This window comes from Pan paniscus, chromosome 10, assembly GCF_029289425.2.
Source record: "Pan paniscus chromosome 10, NHGRI_mPanPan1-v2.0_pri, whole genome shotgun sequence".
In the NCBI taxonomy this organism is placed as follows: Eukaryota; Metazoa; Chordata; class Mammalia; order Primates; family Hominidae; genus Pan; species Pan paniscus.
Window position 1 is genome coordinate 49,850,136 of NC_073259.2, and position 26,717 is coordinate 49,876,852.

Sequence of the window (26,717 nt, forward strand, 5' to 3'; positions counted from 1 at the left end):
AAGATCTAGAGGACAAAAGTTCAAAATGGGTCTCACTAGTCTAAAATCAAGTTGTTGACAGGGCTGTGTTCCTTCTGGAGGCTCTAAGGAAGAATGTGTTTCTTTGCCTTTTATTGATTGTAGAGGTCACCTACAGTCTCTGGCTTATGGCCTTCACTCCTACCTTTAAAGCCAGCAATGTAGGGCCAAGTCCTTCTCACACTGCTATCTCTCTGGTTGTCTTCTGCTTCCCTCTTCCTCTTTTAAAGACTCCTGTGATTATATTGGGCCCTCCTGGATAAGGAAATTTAAGGAAATCTCCCATTTTACAGTCAGCTGATTAGCAAACCTAATTCTAGTATAACCTTAATTTCCCTTTGCCATGCAACTTAACATATTTGCAGGATCCTGGGAGTAGGGTATGAGTATCTTTTTTGGTGGGGGGCCGGCCAGCGGGGAGCACATTATTCTGCCTACTATACCAGGTATTTCCAGTCACTATTGGTGTGAGTGTACAGTATATTCTTACAACCTATCTGGCAGTTTGGCATTAAAATGTCCATGTAGGTTACTTTGCATCGTGAGACTAAAATTAAATATTAATTAGATTTGCAAGTTCCTTTTTATAGCATAGTTTTAAACCATATCTCAAAGACGTTCAAAAATAGTTACATTGGCTCTCTTTCCTGAAATGTAGTGGTGATGACCTACTATTCATGGTGTCCTCAAGCAAATTCCAGGCCATGCAGAGATGAAAGTAATTTTCTAAAGACATGTTTTAGAATTGGGCTTACTCTTACTGATAGACAAGGGAACCAGGAAACCTTTTAGTAGCGAAATGAAGCTTTCTGCAACTCTGAGAAGAAAACAGAGAGGGTGTATAAACACTCTAGATCTCTGGGAATCAATTTTAAAAAGATGTGCTATCATTCATTTACATTTTGGCCTCGTTAGGTCAGAAAATACACACTTTATGACCTAAGGAATCCTAGAGGTCAAAAGAATATGTCTCAGAGCTACTCACCACGCAGATGCAGAGAGAACTAATACCCGAGCCATGCTACGAAGTAACAACATCTGGGTAAATACCCATGGACAGAGCTGGTTGGCCGTTAGATATCTCTAACATAGCTTCTCTGACATAAGTCGCCAATTCCTTTTATTCAAATGAAATTACGCCCTTGTTACACTTCATTCTCTTTCTCCCATCCCTACCCAGGTCATTATGGCTAGAGAATTTTCCAGTTTAGAAAAAAATCTCATTTTATGAGGATCCCTGTTTCAAGTTCTCTCATTTTATTGTGAAAGCCTACAAACTATCATTCTCTTTCCATCAAATAAACCATGATTTTCATTTTATTACAGAGAGCATAGTAAATACATATTTAAAGATACATTTGCCACGAAGCTTGAAACCTTTAGTGATTCTCTATCTGGATATACAATACACGCTAATGTTATTAATATTGAGTAGTTTGCAGTTGAGAATACATAGTTGTTATTTTTCTAAATTAATAATCTATGACTGAGCTTAAGATTTATGAGCTCTTAAAAGTTGTACTTCGTTAGGCATAGTTTTTTCACCCATCATAATATAAGTTTTTACTCCTAATGTGAAAGTCTGTGATTGCAATTTTCCATCTCTCCATTCTCAAGGAAGCACCTCTGGGTGGGAGTCACCAGATTCATCCCTGTCGGCAGTAGCAAAATGAATCCAGATTTTATCATAATATTTTTACCTCTTTTCCTTCTTCTAGGGATTAGGAAAGACAACATGGGGTCTGCCATGTTCAGAATCTCTTCCTGGTGACTTTGCATTCAGAATTTTCCTAGCTTGCTTCATAATACACGGAAGAACAATCATACTCCCTGATTTTGCTACTCTTTGCAGCTGTCTCTAGGAGATATGCCAATGGCACGCATAGAGGATACCCATTTCAACTAAAAGAGTTACCAGAAGAAAAGCTGGGCTCAGAGATGTATAAAGGAGTCAGCACAAACAATCTACTCTGGGTCTATGATGATTGTGCTTTGTAAAATACTATGAAAAGTGAATTACATCATAAACACTCCTACAGCCTACAGTAAATTTAATGCAGGAATTGTCTAATGTCAACAGGCTTTAAATAATCCCTGTAAAACAAATCTTTCAGTTTCTGATCAATTCAAATACAATTATCACACAGAAAATTTATCTTAAAAATAGCTCATACAAGTACATTGATCCGAAATTCTAAAGAAATGAAAAAATAAAATTGCTCCCAATTGACAATACTCTAAAATCTTCTCTTTAAAATGTGAATATTGAGTCCCAATGACCTGAAAGGAACTAGTTTAGGTGCTGGTCTAAATTCAGCCAACATCTGTTGAATATTATCTGTGTCTGACATGAACTATTCTAGGCAATTCTTACAACTCTTTAGTAAAACAATTAAATACATCCAAACAAATTTAAATGGAACAGTAAAATAACTCTAATCGAAATATTTAAAAATTGCCATGAACAAATAATAAAAGAAGCACTAAAGTTTATTTGAGAGAGGCAGATGAGACTTCACAGAGAGGACAGCATATAAGCTGAGGGTTGGATGGCTGAGGGCAGTGAAGCATGCACACTGGGGAGATGCCCTGGTATTGCACATGCAAAGGTCTGCACTATTTTAAAAAGGCAGAATTCGGTAACCAACAAGTATTTCAAAATTTAATAGAGTGTAAAATGCAAGAGGTGGGGGTAGGAGAGGGAAGGTGGTGATAATGACCAGGAAGAGAAGGTCAGAAGCTAGGCATGAGCTAGATGATAAAAGGCCTTGTATAGATGACATGCAAATGAATTATTATTTAAAGAATTTTGAAGATAAGATTTTGGTGTTAAAAAGATTACTTTGGAATAATGGAGTAAGACCAAAAGAAGAGAAAGGGCTTTGTACTAATATAGGCAAAAGTTGATGGTAACATGAACTGTAAGGTATAGGTGATAACAGTCTAAAGGAGGGGCAGATTCAAAAGATATTTGGCAAGAAGAATATATAGGCATGATGGCTGACTGGAAGATAAGTAGGAAAGAGAAATCTTGGATTTTTAAAAGGTTTTTTGGTGTGAGTGACTGGATAGATAACTGTTTGAAGGGTTGATGATAGCTTGGTTTTAGACATGATGAACCAGAGATGCCCATGTAAACATCCAGGTGGATAGAGCTGGTTGCCAGTTAGATATCCAGGTCTGAAATTCAGCAGAAGTCTTAGGGCTTGAGGAAGATTTGAGAAAGACTAGCCTATTGGGAGGCTGTTAGGCCATGGCAGTGAACAGAACTGCCTTAAAAAATAACTTGGATGAGAAGATAAGGAAACACAGGGCAGAATCACAGAGTATGTATAATGGACAGCTAGAGGAAGGAAATTTGACAAACTGGACTGGAAAGAAAGAGACATATAGTTAGGTTTTGAGCCAAGAAAAAAAAATAGGTAATTTTATGAAAAGCAAAGAAGAATGAATTTTAAATATTGAATTAACTGGTAGTCAGAAGACAAAGTGAATGCAGCCACTAGATCTTATTTCTACACTCATTTAATAAATGTAAGAACTTAGCACTTTTGTATTTACGTCATCAGAAAATGCATTATTTTTCTTCCAAGACAGCAGATTAGAAGCTTGCAGTGTGTCTTAGCCACTTGGAAACAGCAAAATCATACATTTTAATTCAAATGCATGAATTTTAATTCAAAAGGGAAAACGGGAACCCATTAAGACAGTGAAGGATGTCCCAGACCCCAGGGAGGAGAAGGTGGGCAAGCAGCCCCTGGGAAGGCATTTGGTAAATAAAAGTGAGTGAAGACCCAGAACAGGGGGTGGGCAGAGAGCCTCCCTCTGTGAGTCACTTTTCCAATGGGGATCCATGCAACCCAGGACAAGCAAGAGCATTTTGTTTCTCCCAAGCCTTGGGACTAGCTTGGGGTGAGGCTTGGGGACATTGAGAGGAAAAGATACCAGGAATTCCTGCAGGCATTTTCCCAGACTCAGGATGGAGAGCAGGATGCCATTTTTAATCCAGGTGCATACAAAGTCAGTAATTCTTTGACAACCCAGCAGCATGGCCATGCAGGCATTATAGTCTTGGATCAGAGATTGCAGAGCTTGCTCTGGTGCTGAGTAGAGGCCTCCATAGCCAGAATTGAATGGTGCGTGTGGACAGTGCCCCAGTTGTAGGTGCTGGAATTGTGCTCCCCCTGTGTAGTTCTAGGGTGAGAGGGAAGCTGCTACAGCGACAGTTTCTCTTGAGCAATGAGACTTGTAGCCAGGCCTAGCTTGGTGACCTGGAACTGGCCTGTGTGTGACCTTGCTGGGAGCTCCATCCTGCTCACCTGAGATCATGGTGCAGGGGACACTCTCTGCTCCATGCCTAGGCAGATTTCCAGGCATTTGGAGCACCCACTTACATGAATTTGCATCCTGAGTCATCCCACCCTCTCTGTGCCTAGATTGTGGTGCAGCAGGGACCTCTCTGCTCCATGCTTAGGCAGTCAGAGCACCCACTCTCCTGGATCAGTAGGCTGAGCTGCCCCACCCTTCCTGTGCATAGACTGGGATGCAGTGGGGTCCTCTCTGCTCCATACCCTGGCAGATTTCTGGCCATTGAGAACACCTGCTCTTCTGGATTACCAGCCTGAGCCACCCCACCTTTCCTGTGCATAAATTGGCTTGTAGCAGGATTCTCTCCACTTCATGCCCAGGCAAATCTCCATGCAGATGGAGCACCCTGTTGCCTGGATCAGCAACCTTAGCCACCCTACCTTTCCTGTGGATAGATTAGGGTGTAGCAGGGCCCTCTCTGCTACACATCCAGGCAGAACTCCAGGTATTCAGAGCACCTACTCTCCTGGACTAGTAGCCTGAGCCATCTCACCTTCACGTACATAGATTAGAGTGTAGCAGGGCCTCTTCTGTTCCACGCATGCAGGCAGATCTCCAGACAATCAGAGCACTTCTTATCATGGACCAGCAGCCTGAGTCTCCCACCCCTCCTGTGCATAGATTGTGGTGTAACAGGACCCTCTCCACTCCATGCTTAGGCATATCTCCAGGCATCTGAAGTACCCCCTTGCCTGGGTCAGTGGCCTGAGTTGCCCCACACTTTCTGTGGAGAGACTGTGGTGCAGTACGGCCCCCTATGCTACATGCCCAGGAAGATCTCCAGGTGCATCCACTCTACTGGATTAGGAGTTCGGGCAGTCACCCCTCCCCATGCAGAGAACTTAGGGCCAAGCAGGTTACCAAGCTCCATGCCTAGACATACCTCTGGGCGCTAGGTGGCCACGCATTAGGTGCTGGTGCTAGTACCTGCCATTGAGTGGCTGTAGGTGAGCCTGCCCAGTCCAGGCCCTACTCTCTTGGTTCCCTCATGTGGTGGTGAGTAGGGAGCTAAGACCACTGTGCACTAAACAGTTCAGCCCATTGCCTGCAGCATCAGAGACCTCCCAGCAAACAAGGTTGAAATATACACCCATTCACATTGGCCAGAGCTGACTTTTACCCATAAGTGCCATCTACTGGCCTGTATGTAGAACCACACAGTCCAACATAAAACCAGCTGACAGAAGTGCATAGGGCTATAGAAGCAAAGCCAAGGCCAGGCTGGTGGATCACCTGAGGTCAGGAGTTCGAGACCAGCCTGGCCAACATGGTGAAATCCTGTCTCTACTAAAAATACAAAAAATTAGTCAGGTGTAGTGGCAGGCACCTGTAATCCCACCTACTTGGGAGGCTGAGGCAGGAGGATTGCTTGAACCCTGGAGGCAGAGGTTTCAGTAAGCTGAGATTGCGCCATTTGCACTCCAGCCTGGGCAACAAGTGTGAAACTTTGTCTCAAAAACAAAAACAAAAACAAAAAAATGAAGCAAAGCCAAAAGACCCTAGCCAACATTCTTTACAGTTACACCCACTAGGGAGAAAAACAAAGAAAAATAAAAAAAAAATACATATATATATATAATAGGGAAAGAAAGGGGAAAATCCTATTCACATGAAAATATTAATAATTACAAAAATTAGAAGTGCCAGTGTCTCCAGATGAGAAAGAACCAGTGCAACTTTTCTCATACCATGAAAAATCTGAATATTGTGACTCCACCAAAGGATCACACTAGATCTCCAGCAATGGTCCCTGACTAAAACAGACACTCAGAAATGACGGATTAAGAATGCAAAGCTTGGATGGCAAGGAGGCTCAACAAGATTCAAGACAAGCATGAAAGCCAAAAAAAAGAAAAAGAAAAAGAAAAAGAAATTTCTAAAGAAATCCAGGAAATGAAGAAGGAGATAAACATCTTTAAAGAAAATCAGTCAGAGCTTCCAGGATTGAAAAATTCAATTAAAGAATTTCAAAATACAATTGAAGGTTTTATCAATATACTACACCAAACAGAAAAAGAATTACAGAGCTAGAAGACTAGTCTTTTGAATTAATGAAGTCAGACTAAAATAAAGAAAAAAAATTTTAATGAACAAAGTCTGAAAAATATGGGATTATGCAAAGCAAACAAATTTATAAATTACTGGCATTTCTGAGAGAGGAGAAGAAAAAGTAAACAATCTGGAAAACATATTTGAAGCAATAGTACAAAGAGTGTCCCTAGTATTTTTAAAGAGGTAGACACCCAGGAACAAGAAATCCAGAGAACACCTGTGAGATACCATACAAAAAGAACATCATCAAGGCATATAGTCATCAAACTGCCCAAGGACAATGCTAAAGAAAAAATCTTAAAGGCAGCTAGAGAAAAAGTTCAGACCATGCACAAATGGAATCCCATCAATTTAAAAGCATATGTCTCAGCTGAAATATTACAAGCCAGAAGAGATTGGGGGCCTATTTTCAGCATCCTTAAGGGAAAGAAATTTCAACCAAGAATTCCATATCCCATCAAACTAAGCTTTATAAGCAAAGTAGAAATACAATGTTTTCCAGACACCCCCCACAATAAAAAAACGCTAAGAGAATGTATCTCCATTAGACCAGGCTTAAAAGAGGTCCTTAAGGGAATTTTTAAAATGGAAACAAAATAACAATACCTGCTACCACAAAAATACATGTAAGTCTATAGTTCACAGACCCTATAGAGCAATTATATAACAGGAACTACAAAGCAACCAGTTAATAATTTCACCATAGGATTAAAACCACACATGACAATATTAACCTTGAGTGAAAATAGTCTAAATGCTTCACTAAGAAGACACAGAGAGTGGTAAACTGGATTAAAAAGTCTGTCTCCTGTCTTCCAGAGACCCCTCTCACAGGAAATGACACTTACAGGCTCAAAGTAAAGAACTGGAGAAAGAAAGATCTATCATGAAAATGGAAAACAAAAAAGAATAGGGGTTGCTATTTTTATATCATTGCTATTTTTATATCAGATAAAACAGACTTTAAGCCAGCAATAATAAAATAGGGAAAAGAAGGACATTATATAATGATGAAAGGTTCAATTCAACAAGAAGATTTAATAATCCTAAGTATATGTGCACCCAACATTGGAGCACCCACATTAATAATACAAGTACTCCTATATCTATGAAAAGCCTTAGCCCACCACACAATAGTGCTCAGCCATAAAGCAAGTCTCAACAGATTAGAAAAAATAGAAATCATACCCAGCATATGCTCTGACCACAGTGGAATACAAATAAAATCAAAACCAAGAAGGTATCTGAAAACCACACAATTACTTGGAAATTAAACTACTTTTCTCTGAACAATTTTTGGGTAAACAATGAATTTAAGGCAGAAAGTAAAAAATTCTTTGAAAGAAACGAACAGTCAACACAACATAGCAAAATCTCTTGGATGAAGCAAAAACAGTGTTGACAGGAAAATTTATAGCTCTAAACATCTACTTCAAGAAGTTAGGAAGATCTCAAATTTACAATTTGGTATCACAACTAGAGGAACTAGAAAAATAAGAATAAACTAACTCCAAAGCTAGCAGAAGAAAAGAAATTATTAAAATAAGAGCAGAATTGAATGAAATTCAGACCCCAAAATCCATACAAAGCATCAATGAACCCAAAAGTTGGCTCTCTGAAAGACGAAACAAGACAGATAGACTGCTAGCTAGATTAACAAAAAAAAGAGAAGATCCAAAAACGTGCAATTTGAAACAACAAAGGTGATATTACAACCAATTCCACAGAAACACAAAAGATTCTCAGAGAATATTATGAACACCTCTATGCACACAAACTAGAAACTCTAGAAGAAATGGATAAATTCCTGGAAACACACAAGCCCCAACAGTGAATCAGGAAGAAATTGAAACATTGAACATACCAATACCCAGTTACAAAATTGAATTAGTCAAAAAAACCTACATACAAAAAAGCTCTGGATCAGATGGATTCACAGCTGAATTTTACTACATGTACAGAGAAGAGCTCGTACTAATTCTATTGAAACTATTTCAAAAAATGGAGGAGGATGGGCTCCTGCCTAACTCATACTATGAAGCTAGTATCACCCTGATACCATAAACTGATAAAGGCGCAATGTAAAAAGAAAACTAGCCTGTAGTCCCAGCTACTCAGGAGGCTGAGGCAGGAGAATCCCTTGAACCCAGGAGGCAGAGGTTGCAGTGAGCTGAGATTGCGCCACTGCACTCCAACCTTGGCGACAGAGTGAGACTTTGTCTTAAAAAAAAAAAAAAAAAGAAGAAGAAGAAACTACAGGCCAATATCCCTGATAAACATAGACACAAAAATCCTCAAAAAAAGAAAAAAACTGCCAAATGAAATCCAGCAGCATATCAAAAAGTTAAGTCACCACAATCAAGTAGGCTTTATTCCTGAGATGCCAGTTGGTTCAACACACAAAACTAAATAAATGTGATTCACCACAAAACCAGAATTAAAAACCAAAACTGTACGATCATCTTAATAGAAGTATAAAAGGCTTTTGATAAAATCCAACCTCCCTTCATTATAAAACCTCAACAAACAAGCCCTTGAAGGAACATACATCAAAAAAATAAGAGTCATCTATAAAAAATCTACAGTCAACATCATTCTGACTGGGCAAAAGCTGGAAGTATTCCCCATGAGAACAGGAACAAGATAAGGATGCTGTTACCAACCCTATTCAACATAGTGTTGGAAGTCCTAGCCAGAGCAATCAGGCAAGAGAAAGAATAAAACGCATCAATAGGAAAAGAGCAAGTCAAACTATCTCAGTTTTGCAGACAATATGATTCTATGCCTAGAAAACCCTAAAGCCTCTGCCAAAGGCTCCTAGACCAGATAAACAACTTTAGTAAAGTTTCAGGACACAAAATGAGCATATAAAAATCAGTACCATTTCTATACACCAAAGAGGTTCAAGCTGAGAGCCAAATCAAGAACATAATCTCACTTACAATACCCACCCACACAAAAAAGTAACTAGGAATACAACCAACTAAGGATATAAAATATCTCTACAAGGAGAACTACAAAACACTGCTGAAAAAAATCAGAGATGACACAAATGGAAAAACATTCCATGCTCACAGACTGAAAGAATTAATGTCATTAAAACGTCCATACTGCTCAAAGTAATCTGTAGATTCAACACTATTCCTTCAAACTATCAATGTCTTTTTTCACAGAATTATAAAAAATTATTCTAAAACTCATATTGAACCAAAAGAGAGCCTGAATAGCCAAAGCAATGCTAAGCAAAAAGAACAAAGCCAGAGGCATCACACTACCTGACTTCAAACTACACTACATGGCTACAGTAATCAAAATAGCATGATATTGGTACAAAAACAGACAGACAGAATAATAGATCTGAAAAGTGAACCCAGAAACAAGCTGCACACCTACAGCCATCTGACCTTTGACAAAGTCAACAAAAATAAGCAATAAGGAAAGAACTCCATATGTAATAAATGGTGCTGAGATAACTGGATAGTCATATGCAGAAGAATGAAACTGTCCCCCTACTTTTCACCATATAGAAAAACTAACTCAAGATGGGATTAAAGATTTAAATGTAAAATCTCAAGCTATAAAAATCATAAAAGAAAACCTAGAAAATAACATTGTAGATAACAGGATTGGCAAAGAACTTATGACTAAGTCCTCAAAAGCAACTGCAACAAGGCCAAAAATTGACAAGTGAGACCTAATTAAATAAAGAGCTTTCGTACAGCAAAATGAAAAGCAGAGTAAACAGACAGCTCACAGTATTGGAGAAAATATCTGCAAACTATGCATCCAACAGAGGTTTAATATCCAGAATCTGTAATATACTTAAACAACTTAACAAGCAAAACACATATAATCTCATCTAAAAGTGGGCAAAAGAACATGAACAGACACTTCTCAAAAACAAAAGACATACAAGGAGCTAACAAGCATATGAAAAAATGCTCATCATCACTAATCATCAGAGAAATGCAAATCAAAACCACAATGACATACCATCTCACATCTGTCAGAATGGCTGTTATAAAAATAAATAACAGATGCTGATGAGGCTGCAGAGAAAAGGGAATGTTTATGTACTGACGGTAGGAATGTAAATTAGTTCAGCCCCTTTGGAAAGCAGTTTGGAGATTTCTCAAGGAACTTAAACAGAACTGCCATTCAACTCAGCAATCGTATCACTGGGTATATACTCAATAAAAAATAAATCATTCGATCACCAAAAAGACATGTGCACTCACATATGTATCACAGAGCTATTCACAATAGCAAAAGACATGGAATCAATCTAAGGGCCCAACAGCGGTGGATTGGATAAAGAAAATGTGATGCATGTACACCCTGGAATATTACACAGCCATGAAAAAGAACAAAATCATGTCCTTTGCAGCAACATAGATTCATCTGAAGGCCGTCATCCTAAGTAAATTAACATAGGAACAGAAAACCAAATCCTGCATGTTCTCACTTATAAGTGGGAGCTAAACATTGGGTACATATGAACATAAAGATGGCAACAAGAGATATTGGGGATTACTAGAGAGGGAAGGGAAGGGACAAGGGCTGAAAAACTGAAAAACTACTTATTGGGTACTATGCTCACTACCTAGGTGATAGGATGATGCACACCACAGATGATAGGATCATCATCCTATGATCATTCATAGGATCATTCATCAACATCAGCATCACACAATATACTCATGTAACAAACCTGCACAAGTACCTCCTGAATCTAAAATAAAAGTTGAAATTATTAAGAAAAATAATGTACCTTGGCCTCCATGACCTTTTCCTTCCCCTGGCTCTTGCCCAGAAACCCATCTGGCATGTAAAGAGGAGGATTGACCTGGCCATCAAATGCCAAAAGAATGAGAGGAAAAATATAAATATATATACACATATATATATACATATATATACACATATATACATATATACACATATACACATATATACATATATACACATATATACATATATACACATATATACATATATACACATATATACATATATATACATATATACATATATACATATATACATATATACATATATACACATATATACATATATATTTAATATTAACTGAAAATTTATTGGGAAGCTGAAGCTGGATGTAAGATGTAACATTATGTACAATACAGCAAAATTGTTTTGAAAATCCTCTCTGTTACAATTTCTGTTGGCTGTGGCAGCTGTCATCTCTACGTCCTCCCTCTTTCTTTCCCCATAACAAGTCTTCTCAACCTTCTGCATAGGCAGGAATACTCAACTAGGTTCCTGAGCTTCTCCAGTTTGCATCTACACCCACCACCCTATTCATTAAAACAAAAGATCTTTCTTGGCATTCACCCTCTTTAGAAGGCCCAGGAAGGGATTATAAACAACTACTTATCTTTTTTCTAGACACATTTTTGTGTGTAAATTTATTTTGTTATAAAACTGAGATATATGTACCTCCTTGATTTCCTGCTGTTTCTCTGCTTTAGACCTTATTCGACTTGCCAAATGAATGTACTCAGCTACTGAAATCAAAGGTTGAACAAACGGTAATCTCTCAGATACAAATATCGTTTTCAGCATACATATATGTATATACATATATATATACACACATAAAAATTAGAGAAATATGTATCCAGAATATATTTAGTTTTATTTTTCAGCTTTCCACAAATACACAACAGTAGTGATATAGTTTTATAGGAGAAATTCAAAATTCTGAACAATTCCCCAAACATCTTCAAATGCAATAAACTGAGACTATCATCTAGCAGTTTAGAATTTTCTTGCAGTTCTGTCATGTACAGCTATCTGATCAAAGCAATAGCAAACATTCACTTATTACCAGAGTTACATGAGAGCTGAGAAATCATAGTCTAATTTTAAACTCGTATTTCCAGGCAGAATCCCCTAGTGATTCTCATACTACTAGATGTAAGAGGAAGACCCAAGAATCTGCATTTTTAAGCAGAATCCAGGTGCTTCTAATGCAGGTAACTATGATTGCAAGAATCATCTGTAATGATTTAAAGGAACATATATCCCAGGCACCATTACCCACTTACTAAACAAGAAACTCCTGGAGCTCTTCTGATCCAGAGAACTCACATCTCTGTAAAGGTTCCGGTGATTATTTTGTGTGCTTGTGAGAGACGGAGTTTCGCTCTTGTTGCTCAGGCTGCAGTGCAATGGCGCAATCTCAGCTCACCCCAACCTCCGCCTCCAGGGTTCAAACTATTCTCCTGCCTCAGCCTCCAGAGTAGCTGGAATTATAGGCATATGCCACCACACCTGGCTAATTTTGTATTTTTAGTAGAGATGGGGTTTCTCCATGTTGATCAGGCTGGTCTTGAACTCCCGACCTCAGGTGATCCACCCGCCTCGGCCTCCCAAAGTGCTGGGATTAGAGGCATGAGCCACTGTGCCCTGCCCCCAGTGATTCTTATCATCAGATAACAGTGAGAATCACTGCCTTAGAGTATGCCTCTATTTGTAGGTTATGGCTACATTGTTTCTCCTACTCCAAATTCTTTATATACTGTCATATTACTATAGTTTTTCTTAGTTAAAACCAAAGGTCTGAATGATCAATTGTAATTCAAAGAAAAACTGAAACATTTTTCAACTAAATTAATTTTCTTCTATCCACATTATGTACTTTTGACATGCAAAAACATCATACTTCAAGCACTTAAAAAAAATTGACCATCACAAAAAAATCTTGTAACAAGAGGAAGGAAAAAACTGTCATGCTATCAACAAGAAAAGTGGATTCCTAGAAACAAGCTGACTTAACTAAGGTCACACTGCCACTAAGAACTATGCAGCCCTGACTTTAGTCTATTGCAAGAGTGTTCCCGTCATTCACTAAACTTCCTATCACCTGCAATGTGCTTTGTTTTCAACTTTGTATACAGCATATTATTCCATTTTATATGCACAACAGTAAAACAAGTTATGAAAAAAAGTATGGTCTTTGAAGTCAGACAGATCTGTTTTTTTTTTTTTTTTAAATTCTCATTCTGCTGAATCCAGACTGTATCAGTGTGCCTTAGGAAATTCCCATTTTCTTCTCATTTGTAAAATTATAAATAATATTAATAATATTATCCTTATTGGAAAGTTTTGTAAGATTAAATGAAATAAAGTACATCTGAGCATCCAGGACAGTGCCCAGTACATATTAAGTGCTCAATGAATGTTGGCCTTTTAGTTTTTCTGCCTTCTTCTCTCCCTCAACTCCTGTCTTTTTAGTCCAGTAGTGTTTTCATTGCACCATTCTGCCCATCTTAGTAGCTTGTTCCTCATTTCACTGTGCAGTGTTCTCATTATGGTCTCCTGTTACTGGATTCCATATTTAATCTAACTAGACTTGACACTGAGCCTCTTGGACAACATTCTCCAACGTGCCTCTTCACGTCCAACTCCAGAGTTAATAAACCTTGACTTAGAAACTGCCCGTTGGGGTAGTGGGTAGAGGGTCAGAAGACCCAGCTTCTACATCAGGTCCTGCCACTGACTGACTTTATGACCTTAGGCAAATTAAAGAACCTCCCTGGGCTTCAGCTGTAAAACTCAAGATATGAAAAAGTGATCCTAAATTTTCCTCCTGCTCTAAAATTTCATGACTTCATGATATTAATGAACTTGTCGCTCTAACAATAGCTCTTTTTCATTTCTTATTTTAGGCATGAGTTTAAAATGAATGCTCTGAATTATAGAGGATTGTTATACTGGCTTCCATGATTCCATTGCCTACAAAGTTCTTTTGTAATTTGTTCCTTAGCTTTATCATTGTAACTTAAAAAGCTCATAGAGGAGCCCATAGAAATACTTCATATCCCCGACAGCATCCATTAAAAATAGTTACAGGCCGGGCGCAGTGGCTGACGTCTATAATCCCAGCACTTTGGGAGGCCGAGGTGGGCGGATCACAACGTCAGGAGCTCGAGACCATCCTGACTAACACGGTGAAACCCCGTCTCTACTAAAAATACAAAAAATTAGCCCGGCGCGGTGGCGGGCGCCTGTAGTCCCAGCTACTGGGAAGCCTGAAGCAGGAGAATGGCGTGAACCCGGGAGGCGGAGCTTGCAGCGAGCCGAGATGGCGCCACTGCACTCCAGCCTGGGCGACAGAGCAAGAGTCTGTCTCAAAAAAAAAAAAAAAAAAAAAAGTTACAAAGAATCAGTCCATCAGATCTGGGAAAAGCTTGCACCATAGCTTGCATTTAGCATCACCTATACAATTCTGACCTGAAGTACAGCCGTGCTCTGAGTTTGGGTGCCAATAGCATGGCTGAATGTGTCAGTCTTCAATGCTGCACTTTTTTTTACTGGGTACAAGTGAGACAATGACAAGTAGCAACTACTACACAGGACTTCCAGGGCCAACCTTGACACACATGCAAAGATGAGAGTGAGGGATAGGGCTGAAATATTCTTTTCAGAGCGATGGTCAAGCTCTAATTATAAGAAAAAGCACATTCATTGGAAAAATACAAATGCAAATGAGTTATATCTTGCTGCTTCAGGATGGCTTTGAAAAAATTCCTGCCCATCTGCAGTAGTATAGAATTTATATCTTTCCAGTTTTTTAAATCATGTTCTAGCTCTCTTTTAAACGAATACCTCAGGGACCGAAGCATTTTACTTTAAATTGGGATAAAACTTGAATGTCTCTATTTTCCACTTACTTAACCAAATCTTATAATTCCTTCAAACTACATTCTTTCCATGTTATACATAAAAAGCTGAGTGATCTCTCCCGCTCACGATAATCCCTCACAGAATTTACTATCAGTTTCAACTGTCATCTATATCATATGCTAACCAGACTATTAGTTTCATTTTCAAGTGAATGCGTTTGTCACTCCAGTACCCATGATTGAATCCTAAAAGTTTTTGCCTGATAAACCCAATGCTTCCAGCTCACTATTACCTTCTGCCAAATTCCTCTGATACCATGGGCCACCTGTTAGGACATCCTCCTTGGCACTTCATGCAGACTACCCACTTGGCTGGACTCCTTCCTTCTGTATGGACAAACTCACCGTGTTAAGTCTGTCTACTATTTGGAGATCTGTTGCCAGGACTGCTAATAAACATAATGCAGTCCTCCTCCGTGATTCTCCCTGAACAGTCTGTCTCCCCACTGTACTAGCAGTAATGAGGGAAGTGAGAGTAAATAAAGTTGAGATTTAATCCCTTAAGCACATACCATGAGGAGAGTAGGCATTTATGGTTAATCCAGGTATTACCTAAGTGATAAGCCCTTTATTCCACGTCACCACTTGGGACCCTATAACAGAAGCCAGCACTATTGTGTTTTCAAATAGTATTTTTCCTTTAGTAAGGAAAAATGAAGATGTTAAACACATGTAAAGAGGAACTTAAAATAGTTTGAAGAAGTTATAGAAAATACTCCCAAAGCTCAAGGAGATGTTAAATCTAGTGGACAAACATTTAAACAAATCTTTCTTTCTAAGTAGCCTGTAAATGTAATCAGTTGGAATAACTTATCTTGAAAATATATTCCAACTTGTTAAAACACCATGACTATTTAATTAACATAGGTTTATGCTTGTTGCTCTGCCATATGCTCTGAAATGACTGAATCCACTTTCCACAACTGTGACCTCAAAAGAAATGCTGTACTAACGTCAGGTCAATGGGGTTTTAAAATAAAGTCTATCAAGAGTCACAATGTCTATTTTTAAAGTAGTCAACCTACTTCTTAGAGCCAGGCACAAAACAGAATACAAACACACTTTAAATCTGTTACATGGTGAAATGTTTGTGGAATGCAATTTTCATGATTATTTTTTCAGTGCATTAACAATTGCTTTTCAGGAAATATCACTTCTCTCCAAGTGCCTTTTGACTATACCACAGAGTGCTTTTTAACACCTAACTGCAATTTATTCAGATTTATATTTAGATAGTTAATTACTGTAAGATCATACTTCAGTGAAAATGACCAAATGTAATATTATTGATAGTTCATTCTCCTGCTGCTGGTATTTCACCTCTTGAAAAATCACATTATTTGGTGCATGTGAAATAATGTTACATTAATTCCTTTACTCTTTCACAAAGCAAAATATTTATGGTAAAACTGTAATGCACTAACCATGCTGTGGGAATGAAAAAATTGATAAAACATTTCCTCTCCTCAAGGAGCTTACACATTATAGGAGGTATGTATGTACACAGGTGACAAGCAGGTACTTAGATAAATTACAGGAGAGAGAAGTATTGAAAGATATCAATAGTATAAGGATCCAAAACTTGATCTTTGAAACGTTCTTTTTTTAATAGTCTCTCCTCTATTCAGCTTCTGTTATGAACTTGATGCACATAAATCTAAGATATTACACACACACCTGCACACACATATCTATGTATATAGGCACACATATATTTGTATTTATTGATATAGAAATACGAGTAGATTTCTGCTAGGTTTATCATCTACTTTCCATTTTTTTCTTTTTCTTTTTAAAATAATTTCCAATTTTATTATAGACTCAGGGGGTCCAAGTGCAGGTTTGTTACATGGGTATATTATGTGATGCTAAGAATTGGGGTATGGATGGCCCTGTTGCCCAGGAGAGAGCATAGTACCTGATGGGTAGTTTTTCAGTCCATTCCCCTCTCCCCTTCTACCCTCTCCAGTAGTCCCCAGTGTCTGTAGTACCTGTTTTTATGTTCACCTGTACTCAATGTTTAGCTCTCATTTATAAATGAGAACATGTGGTATTTGGTTTTCTGTTCCTCTGTTAATTCACTTAGGATGATGGTCTCCAGATGAATCCATGTTGCTGTAAAGGACATCATTTCATTCTTTTTCATGGCTGTATAGTATGCCATGGTGTTCAGGTACCACATTTTCTTTATCTGATCCACTGTTGATGGGCACCTAGGCTGGATGAACATATGTGTGCATGTGTCTTTTTGGTAGAACAACTTCTTTTCCTTTGGGTATATACTCAGTAATGGGATTGCTGGGTTGAATGCTAGTTCTGTTTAAGCTGTTTGAGAGATCTCCAAACTGCTTTCCACAGTGGTTGAACAATTTACATTCCCACCATTAGTGCATAAGCATTCCCTTTTCTCTGCAGCCTTGCCAGCATCTGTTATTCTTTTTAATCTTTTTTATAATAGGTCAGACTGACAGCTGTGAGATGGTATGTCATTCAGTTTTGATTTGCATTTATCTGATGATTAGTGATGATGAGCATTTTTTCATATGCTTGTTGGCTGCTTGTCTTTTTTTTTTTGAGAAGTGTCTGTTCATGTTCTTTTGCCCAATTTTAGATGGGATTATCTGTTTTTTGCTTGTTGAGTTGTTTAAGTATCTTTTAAATTCTAGATATTAGACCTCTGTTGGATGTATAGTTTGCAGATATTTTCTCCAATACTGTGGGTTGTCTTTTTACTCTCCTATTTCTTTTTCTGTACAAAAGCTCTTTTGTTTAATTAGGTCTCACTTGTCAATTTTTGTTTTTGTTGCAATTGCTTTTGGGGACTTAGTCATAAATTCTTTGCCAAAGCCAATGTCAAGAAGGAAGAGTCTTTCCTCATGGTTACCACTGCCCCAGGCCCATGGCAAATACTGCCTGGCTACTGCTGATGTTCACACAAGATCCAATGGCTGTTTAGTCAGCTTATGGTATATACTGCCAGGCCTGGCTCTCTCCTTTCAAGAATGGGCTCCCCTCTGGCCCAGGATGAGTCCAGATGTGTCATCTAGGAGCCAAGGCCTGGAGTCAGGAACCTCAGGAGCCAACTCTGTGCTCTACCCCACTGCGGCTGAGCTGGTACCCAAGCTGCAAGACAAAGTTCCCTTTACTCTTCACTCTGCTTTCCTCAAGTAGAAGGAATATCTCGCCATGGCCACCACAGGTGGGGATGTTTGGGTTTCACCTGAAACCAACATGGCTCTGGATGTCACTCAAGGCTGCAGTGAGTACTGCCTAGCTACTCCTTATGTTCATTTAAGGCCCAAGGGCCCTTTAGACAATGGGTGATTAATCTTGCCAGAACTGAGTCCTTCCCTTCAAGTCAGTGGGTTCCCTTCTGGCCCAGAAATGTTGTCCAGAGGTAGAACCTGAAATAGGGGCCTCAGGACTCTGTCTGGTGCCCTATTCTACTGTGGTAAGCTAGTATCCAAGTTGCAAGACAAAGTCCTCTTTACTGTCTGCTCTCCTCTCCTGAAGCAGAGGAAAGGAGTCTGTCCTGGAGCTGTGAGCTGCACTACTAGGGATTGAAGAAGGAGTGGTTCAAGCACTCCCTTGGCTACCCTGGCTGGTGTCTCACTAGGTCGCATGACACAAAGTCTACTGCCTCCAAGCTCAGCACAGCACAAGGACTAGCCAAGAAATTCCAAGTCCTTGTGGCCTAGACTGCCTTTCAAATTTATTTGGGATCCCAAAGCACTTTAGCCTGCAGTTGGGAGGCTACCAGAAATTCCCCTCTGGCTAGGGCTGGTCTAGATGCTCTCTATGTGTGCCAGCTGAATTTTGCCCTGTGTTGCATTCTGCTATGACAGGCAGCACTAAGTTCCAATGCAAAGTCCCATAGTCACTGTGCTCTCCTCCCTCCCCTAAGCACATAGATTCTGTGCCACGTGGCCACTGCTGGGGGATGGGGGAAGAGAGGTATCAGCAATTCAAGACTGTCTCTCTTACACTCTTCAGTGCCTCTTTCCTAATATAATGTTAAAACCAAGCACTGTGATCATTCATCTGATTTTTGGTTCTTATGGAGGTGCTTTCTTATATGAATTGTTAAATTTCATGCTCCTATAGGGGGATGATCACTGGAAGGTTCTATCTGGATATTTTGCTCCATTTGTCCCACTTTTTTCCTTTGTTTACAAACATATTTTAACTCTTTTTTTAAAAATTGTGTAAATTTATGGGGTACAAGTGTAATTTTCATACATGGATAGATTGTGTAGTGGTGAAGTCAGCACTTTTAGGATATCCATTACCTGAATCTTTTCCTTAACCTAGCAAAGAAGAAAGGTGGGTGGGATATGCTACAAGTCAAATACTTATGCAAAGAAATAGAGGGATATATATAAATCAAATGACATAATTACAAATACTTAACAGAAACTGAGATAAAGTTTTCCTTAGAAGAATGTTTTCTCTACAATTTATTTCTTGTGTCCTGTACGTAGCATGTGTGAGTCACGTTACACTTTGCTGGTATCTGTTTATGCCCTAGTTCTAGTGAGTTTACTAAAACCACAGAAAAATGTGATACAACAATAAAGGTAGAAAAATCCTATTTAGTAAATATCTATAAAAATTAATGATTTACTTTCTCTAAAAGTATTCAGAACTGGCCTGCTAATTTTATTAAAAATAATAAAAAGAACTTTACAAAAGTAGCACCAAATTCTAATGGTTTCTTTTTAAAAAAAATTACAATACCAGCTGGGCATGGTGGCTCATGCCTGTAATCCCAGCACTTTGGGAGGCTGAGGTGGGCGGATCACCTGAGGTTGGGAGTTCGGGACCAGCCTGACCAACATAGAGAAACCCCATCTCTACTAAAAAAAAAAATACAAAATTAGCCAGGTATGGTGGTGCATGCCTGTAATCCCAGCTACCTGGGAGGCTGAGGCAGGAGAATCGCTTGAACCCAGGAGTCGGAGGTTGCAGTGAGCCGAGATCACGCCATTGCACTCCAGCCTGGGCAACAAGAGTGAAACTCCATCTCAGAAAAAAAAAAAAATTACAATACCTTTCTATAGTATAAGTGGAATTTTCCTACCAATAGAAAACCTAGGATCAACTGCTTTCAAATCATTTAAATAATTCTAATAAGGACAGGTGTTTTAGTGACACTAATTTTACTTCTTTATTTTTCTTTCATCTGGAATATGTAAATATGGGATGAATTAGAACACAGTTTAGTTGGTTGTGAACTTGTTAGGATATTTGTCTTATATATTTTCAAATGTCTTGAGTACATATGCTTTCTGGGGCTCTGTTTCCTTAAATTAACTCTCTTACCACATGTACTAGTTCCTACAACTTCTACATGATGCTCACAAAGAGGGATACAGTTTACACATGACTCAGTGCTTAGCTGTCACTTCTTTATCCTCATCAAGCAGTTATTACTGTGGGCCTACTCCTGCCATGTAAGGCACTTTGCTTGGGAAGCTCCAGGGATATGAAGAGTTATGAGGAAAAAGTGACATATTGATTTGCAGTTCAGGTAAAAAGTGCTACAGGAGTTCTGAAGAGGAAGTGATCACATGACTTTAATGAAGAGAAAGTTGAAATGGTCTCCAATGGTAGGATCTAAATGAGCAGAACAGAAAAGGCACAATCTGTAGAGGAACAAGAGACTCCTGACACTGGGGAATAAGTATGCTGTGGGCAAATGCCCAGCAGCAAATATGTTGATCTGGGTGGAACTAGAGCATAGAAGACGTGGGAGAATACAGAGTCAGGGCCAGACCATGGAGGGCACTCAGAGAGCTCCCAGAGGCTGGACTCTCCTCTCGGACAATGAGGAGTCATGGACAATATCTAGGGCTGAGAAGTGTAAAACATGACATTTCCAACTGGAAGGTTATGAAGAAGAGCTGCATAGGGCATATGGTACGTGGATGTGTGGTGGCAGAAGATCCATAGGAGATTAAATAGTATAGAGGGGAGTCAAGACTGGAATGGTGGCAAGGAAATGAGAAAGAAGAATGATATTAAAGGCATAAAGATAAATCAGTAGGCCTGGCGAGCTGACTTAGTGTTAGGGGAGACAGAAAAGAAGAAGTTAAGAGACCTAAATTTTGGGGCTAATTTTTTACTCATCTTTATATTAGAAACCTACTAATTTGGAGTTATAGCCCAACCTCTCTCCCCTTTTCTTTCAGATGACCTCACCACCATAGCCTCCCATGCTGAGCCCATGAGTTTCTCCAATTCCTTCCTAGGAAATCTGGAATCAGGCCTGACAGCTAGAGGGTGATTGCCCTCTGAGGTGTCGGCAGTAGCCATTTTCTTCTATTTGAACGAGAAACCTGGAAAGGCCATTTTACAATAAGAGAAAAAAAAAGAGAAGGCAAAAACAAAAAAGATAAGAGATGGAAAATAAATGCTAGGTCTGGATTCCCTGTTACACCCTGGTCTCTGCTTTCATGTGTCCCTAGAGGCAACTACATCCCTCCTCTTGAATTGGGTAGGATATCCCTAAAATGCAGCAATACATTCCTCCTTTGATTAAATTAGCTTGGCAGGGTTATTGCTACTTGTAGCCAAAATGGTCCAAACTTAAATATTCCTCAGCATAAACTCTTCATCGTCGGTCATTTGGTGCTCTGACTACTCTCTGAACACTTCAGCATGTTATTAACATTTTACATTGTTATGATATTTTTTCATCTAGAATGTCTTTCCCTTCCCCTTTGCTGACTCTGCCTATGTAAATCCTGACTATCCTTTCTTTCTTCCATCTGTCTTTATTAAGCAGTTTTTGAGTGAATCTATAATATCTGTAAATTACAATGTTATATTTTCCCACTTGAAGTCCTTGATTTTAGTGAACTTATTGGAAGAATACTTAAAACTTACACAAATAAGAGTAGAAGCATGAGGATGGTAATGGACAATCAAAGAATTTATGCTCTCAAATATATGAATGTAAGCAAATTCAATTAGACAACAGTCTACTGGGCTACTAATACCATTGACTTTAAGATGGGTTCAGAGAGGTATCAGTAGGCCATTTGGCCAATGTGGACATTTTACAAGAGAAATTATATTAGTTAGGAAATAGAGGAAGATAAAAATAGCCTTTATATAAGTAATGCATGATACATTATTGCATAAGTGCTAAAAATTCAATTCTGTAGATACCCATGGGACGTCCTACAGCTTAGTGACAGGCAGATCTAGAACCTGCCAGTGCTGTCTAACTCAAAGTCAGATTGGAAAGTTTTTTCCATTGCTATTTCAGGAAATAAGAAATTTATCAATTTTCAAATGCAACAAAAATATTCCATTTTACCTCTTTAAATAATTTTTTTAAATGATAGTGTATTTTAAAATATTATCCATTAAAGTAGTAATATACTCAAAGAACCATCTTGAACCTAATGCCCAAGATATATTATTTAACAAATTAAAAAAAATCAATAAATAAACTGTTATTCTCTTTTGAGACAACACTGAATATCTCTCAAAAAGGCCTCTTTTTGCCTCTAGAAATGAGAAAACCAATCTGCTATCCTGTGAAATCTCACATAAATTCAGAATACAATGGAGTATTCCTTCAGTAATTGTAGTCTTTGGTCTGGTGACTTACAATGCCTCAGGAGGGAAAAAAATTGCCTTATGAAAGCAATAAGAAAATGTCTAACAAATGGATGGATATTTAATGAGCAAGAAATAGCTAGTGTCTCTTTCTGCCCCATTCAAAAGAATAGTCCTAAAACGCCAAACAGTCACACCAGATTACATGAGTAACACTGGTTAGTGTGATGCTATTGTATGAAAAATCTGTTGCTAAGCAGGGCAGAAATATGGTTTACATGAAAATGGAATGATCTCTGGTGAATACTGAAAGAAAGTAACAATTTCCATAACCAGAAAAAGAATTTTTACATCACTCCATTTCAACTGCTATAAAACCCTGAGTTGCTTTGACAATTGCTTTTCCCTGCTTTGCTGCTTTTATATAATCCTCATGTCTGCAGCTTTCCATTTACTAAATGACAAGGATTTTTGGTTTTTGTTTCTGAGTGTGTTTTTTTTCCCCCTAAAGCCTAGGCAGAAAATACCAATGTGCTATATGGTTTCTAGGGGCCCACCTTGCAATGTTCATAAAATACATTTTTGGTGCCCCTCTTATAAAAGTCCAATTGGCTTTCCCTCCCAGTATAATAGCTGAAAATATAAACAGAGAAGGCCCCATCAAAAGTAACTGTAAACGCTGTACTTATTTAGATTTATGGAGCCTGTTGCCATATTGTTTGTTATACTGGGAACAGAGCATGCAGCAGCTTCACTGAGGGGAGGGAAATACACTTACCTGCATCACAATAAGAAGGTCAAAGACCAAGATAAAAGAAGCAAGGAATGCTCTGGAAACTTCATCACTGGGCAAAAATCCCCGATTCAGCTTGTCCCAGCTGATCCAGTCCGTTGTAATCACAAGTACAACCACAGACGTCAGAGTAAAAAGAACTGTCCTGTAAGGAACAAGACACTCATTAAAGAACATAAGGCATAAAATATAGATACTAGAGAGTGCATGTTATCTGTGCTGTATTAAATGTCTGCCCCTTGGCAAGTACCTACCCTAAGGCATATTAGCCAAAAGGAAGATGAAAAAAGTTGGCCGGGCATGGTGGCTCATGCCTGTAGTCCCAGAACTTTGGGAGCCCAAGGCAGGTGGATCACCTGAGGTCAGGAGTTCAAGACAAGCCTGTCCAACATGGTGAATCCCTGTCTCTACTAAAAATACAAAAAAATTAGCCAAACACAGTGGTGTGTGCCTGTAGTCCCAGCTACTTGGGAGGCTGAGGCTGGAGAATCACTTGAACCTGGGAGGTGGAGTTTGCAGTGAGCCGAGATTGCGCCACTGCACTCCAGCCTGGGTGACAGAGCGAGACTCCATCTCAAAAAAAAAAAAAAAAAATTAAATGCCTTCTATCAAAAGCAATTTTCCCCAAAGAACATTAAGATAATAATTATGGAACAAATAATTAACAACAACAATATTAAAAATGACTTTGGTTAGTGCAGTAAGTGTCCCAAGAAAACATTGGTGTGTAGCTCTTAGTAAACCTGTACATTGTTTACCAAGGGTAGTGGACATTCAGTGTAAGAAGATAAGGCAGATGGTGAATGGGTGAGGAAATCTTTGGATTCCATTATCCTTCTACAAAAGAGAGGGATAGTTAGACCAGACTCATCACCACCTCTAAGACTTGATAAGCTCCATACAGGGACCACCTCTAAAAGCCAGTAATGTAGCCTGTTCTCATAGGACATATATCATCCATGGCTTGTGGTCTAGTGACCTCTCTCCATGTCAGAGCAACTGCTCCCTGCTAGATAAGATACTAGGAGCCTGACATTTTCTCTTATCTATCTTTGTAGCCCCCATAAAATCTTGCATAAGTATACACAGATGGAATTCAATGAGGGTTAGTTGAAACTAAAGCATTTTTAAAAATAAGAAAAATACTCAAATTAGTCTTTAATGCTGACTTTTAAAGTAGATCTGAAATGTGGGTGATGAAAATTTGATCTGCCAGAGAATTGTCCATAATGTAGTTAAGCCTGTGCTTTTCAGGGCTATATTGATGGCTAGATATTGTTTAGAATTATAAGAAGAAAAAAAAACAATTATTTGAAATAAATTTAATCAGATAAAAATGCAAGAAAGAAAAGGGAAATAAAGGAAAACAGAAGAAAAAACATAGAGGTGAAATAACATTGTAGAACACATATTCATTTTGGCAATTAACAAAACCGTTTTTGCCCTCTAATGTCTTATAATAATTGAAACTCATAAAAAATAATATGAATCTTCATAGAATTCTCTTTTCAATTGTACATAGTGTAAACCTCTAAGCCAAAAATTTGGTTTTCCTTTTCTCTTTTTTTTTTTTTTTTATAAAACAATTTGAGTTTATTGACATAGATCTAACAATTATATAACACACATCTTTGTCAGGTGTGCACACTTAAGATATATCATACAGTAGGCAACAAAATACATTTTTATACAGTTCAAATTACAGACATTATTAACTATATTATCTGAATACACAGAACTAAATAAGAAGTTAGTAATAATCTAGAAAATCTCCAGATAAATGAAAATTTTATAATAAACTGAAATAATCCATGTGTCAAGAAATCACTAAGAAAATATGAAAATATGTCGAAGTAAATATCAATAAAAATATAGCACATATCAAAGTTTTCAGAATATGGCTAATTCAAAACAGAGAGAGAAAGCTATATTACTACATTTCATATTTTAAAATATTTTAAATTATTTAAATTTCAACTGTTTGAACGCTAAAACACAAAGCAAATTAAAACAAGTGGAAGGAAGAAAAAAATCCATTAGCTAGAATAAGAAGTTGAAATAAAATTAACAAAGAAGAAAGTTTTATTTGAAAAGATGAACAAAATTGATTAACTCCTGTCAAGACTGTTTATATTAGGAAAATATTAGAAAAATACCTTTTATACACACCATCTAAAATAGTATCAAAAACTATAAAATTTTGAGTGACATACTTTTAGAAAGATGTGAAGAAAACCCTTTATATTGAAATGCATAAACAAGATTGAGATAAAATAAAGCACACCTCAGTAAATTAATATGGAATTTTTATGGATTTTATAATCAGTGTTGTAAAGATATCACTTTTTCTAAACTAACCTATAAATTAAAAGCCATACCAATAAACATGCTTAGTGTCTCTTTTTGCAAAAATTGATGTTTTTTCCCTAAAATATATCTATGCAAACCCCCAAAAAACTAGAAAAAAATTTGGAAAGCACAAACCATATTACTTCTATCCTTCCTATAAAGCTCTAATGAAGTATTTACTTGAGGATAAATAAACAAATAAATCAATGGAGCTGAAAGGAAGCCTAGAAAAACAGACATGCACACATAACAGATGCATGCACACGCATACACATAATTGTTTTGACAATGGTGTCAAAAAAATGAAAGTCTTCAAAAAGTAATGGTGGATTCAGTGCAATAGATTGCTAAAGCTTATTCCTCCTGTCTAGCTGCAACTGTGTACCCTCTGATGCACATCTTCTTTATCCATCCTCACCACCCAGCCTCAGCCTCTGATAACCATCATTCTTACCACTCTCAGGAGTTCAATTTATTTACATTCCACATATAGTAAGATCACAAAGTATTTGTTTTTCTATGCCTGGGTTGTTTCACTTAGCATAATGTCCTCAAGTTTATAGTGCATTGTATATTTTTAAATTGCTGAAAGACTAGATTTTGAATGTTATTTTATATATGGCTTCTTTTTCTCCTTAACGTCTTTTTGTTGACTGCATAAATGTTCTTTCTTCCTTTGCTTAGTTTCAACTTGTATGAGTATTTCACAATTTGTTTATACATTATCCTATTAATTGACTTTTGGGTTCCTTCAAGTTGTGGGTGTTATGTTTTAAATTGCCAGGAATATTATTGTAGAAGTGTTGCTGTGGACATATATTATTGGTCTTGAGCAAACGTCTAGGTGTAGAAATTTG

General features: G+C 38.0%; 1 protein-coding gene across 4 annotated transcripts in view; it reads right to left on the minus strand.

Annotated features, from left to right (window-relative positions):
- TMEM117 (transmembrane protein 117) overlaps positions 1-26,717 on the minus strand; it is a 554,287-nt gene that overhangs the window by 66,457 nt on the left and 461,113 nt on the right. For all 4 annotated transcript variants that reach the window (XM_003825747.4, XM_003825748.6, XM_063593086.1 and 1 more), the window contains one exon: positions 23,497-23,656. In XM_003825747.4, the coding sequence (XP_003825795.1) occupies positions 23,497-23,656 (160 nt within the window). The remainder of the gene's footprint in view (positions 1-23,496; positions 23,657-26,717) is intronic.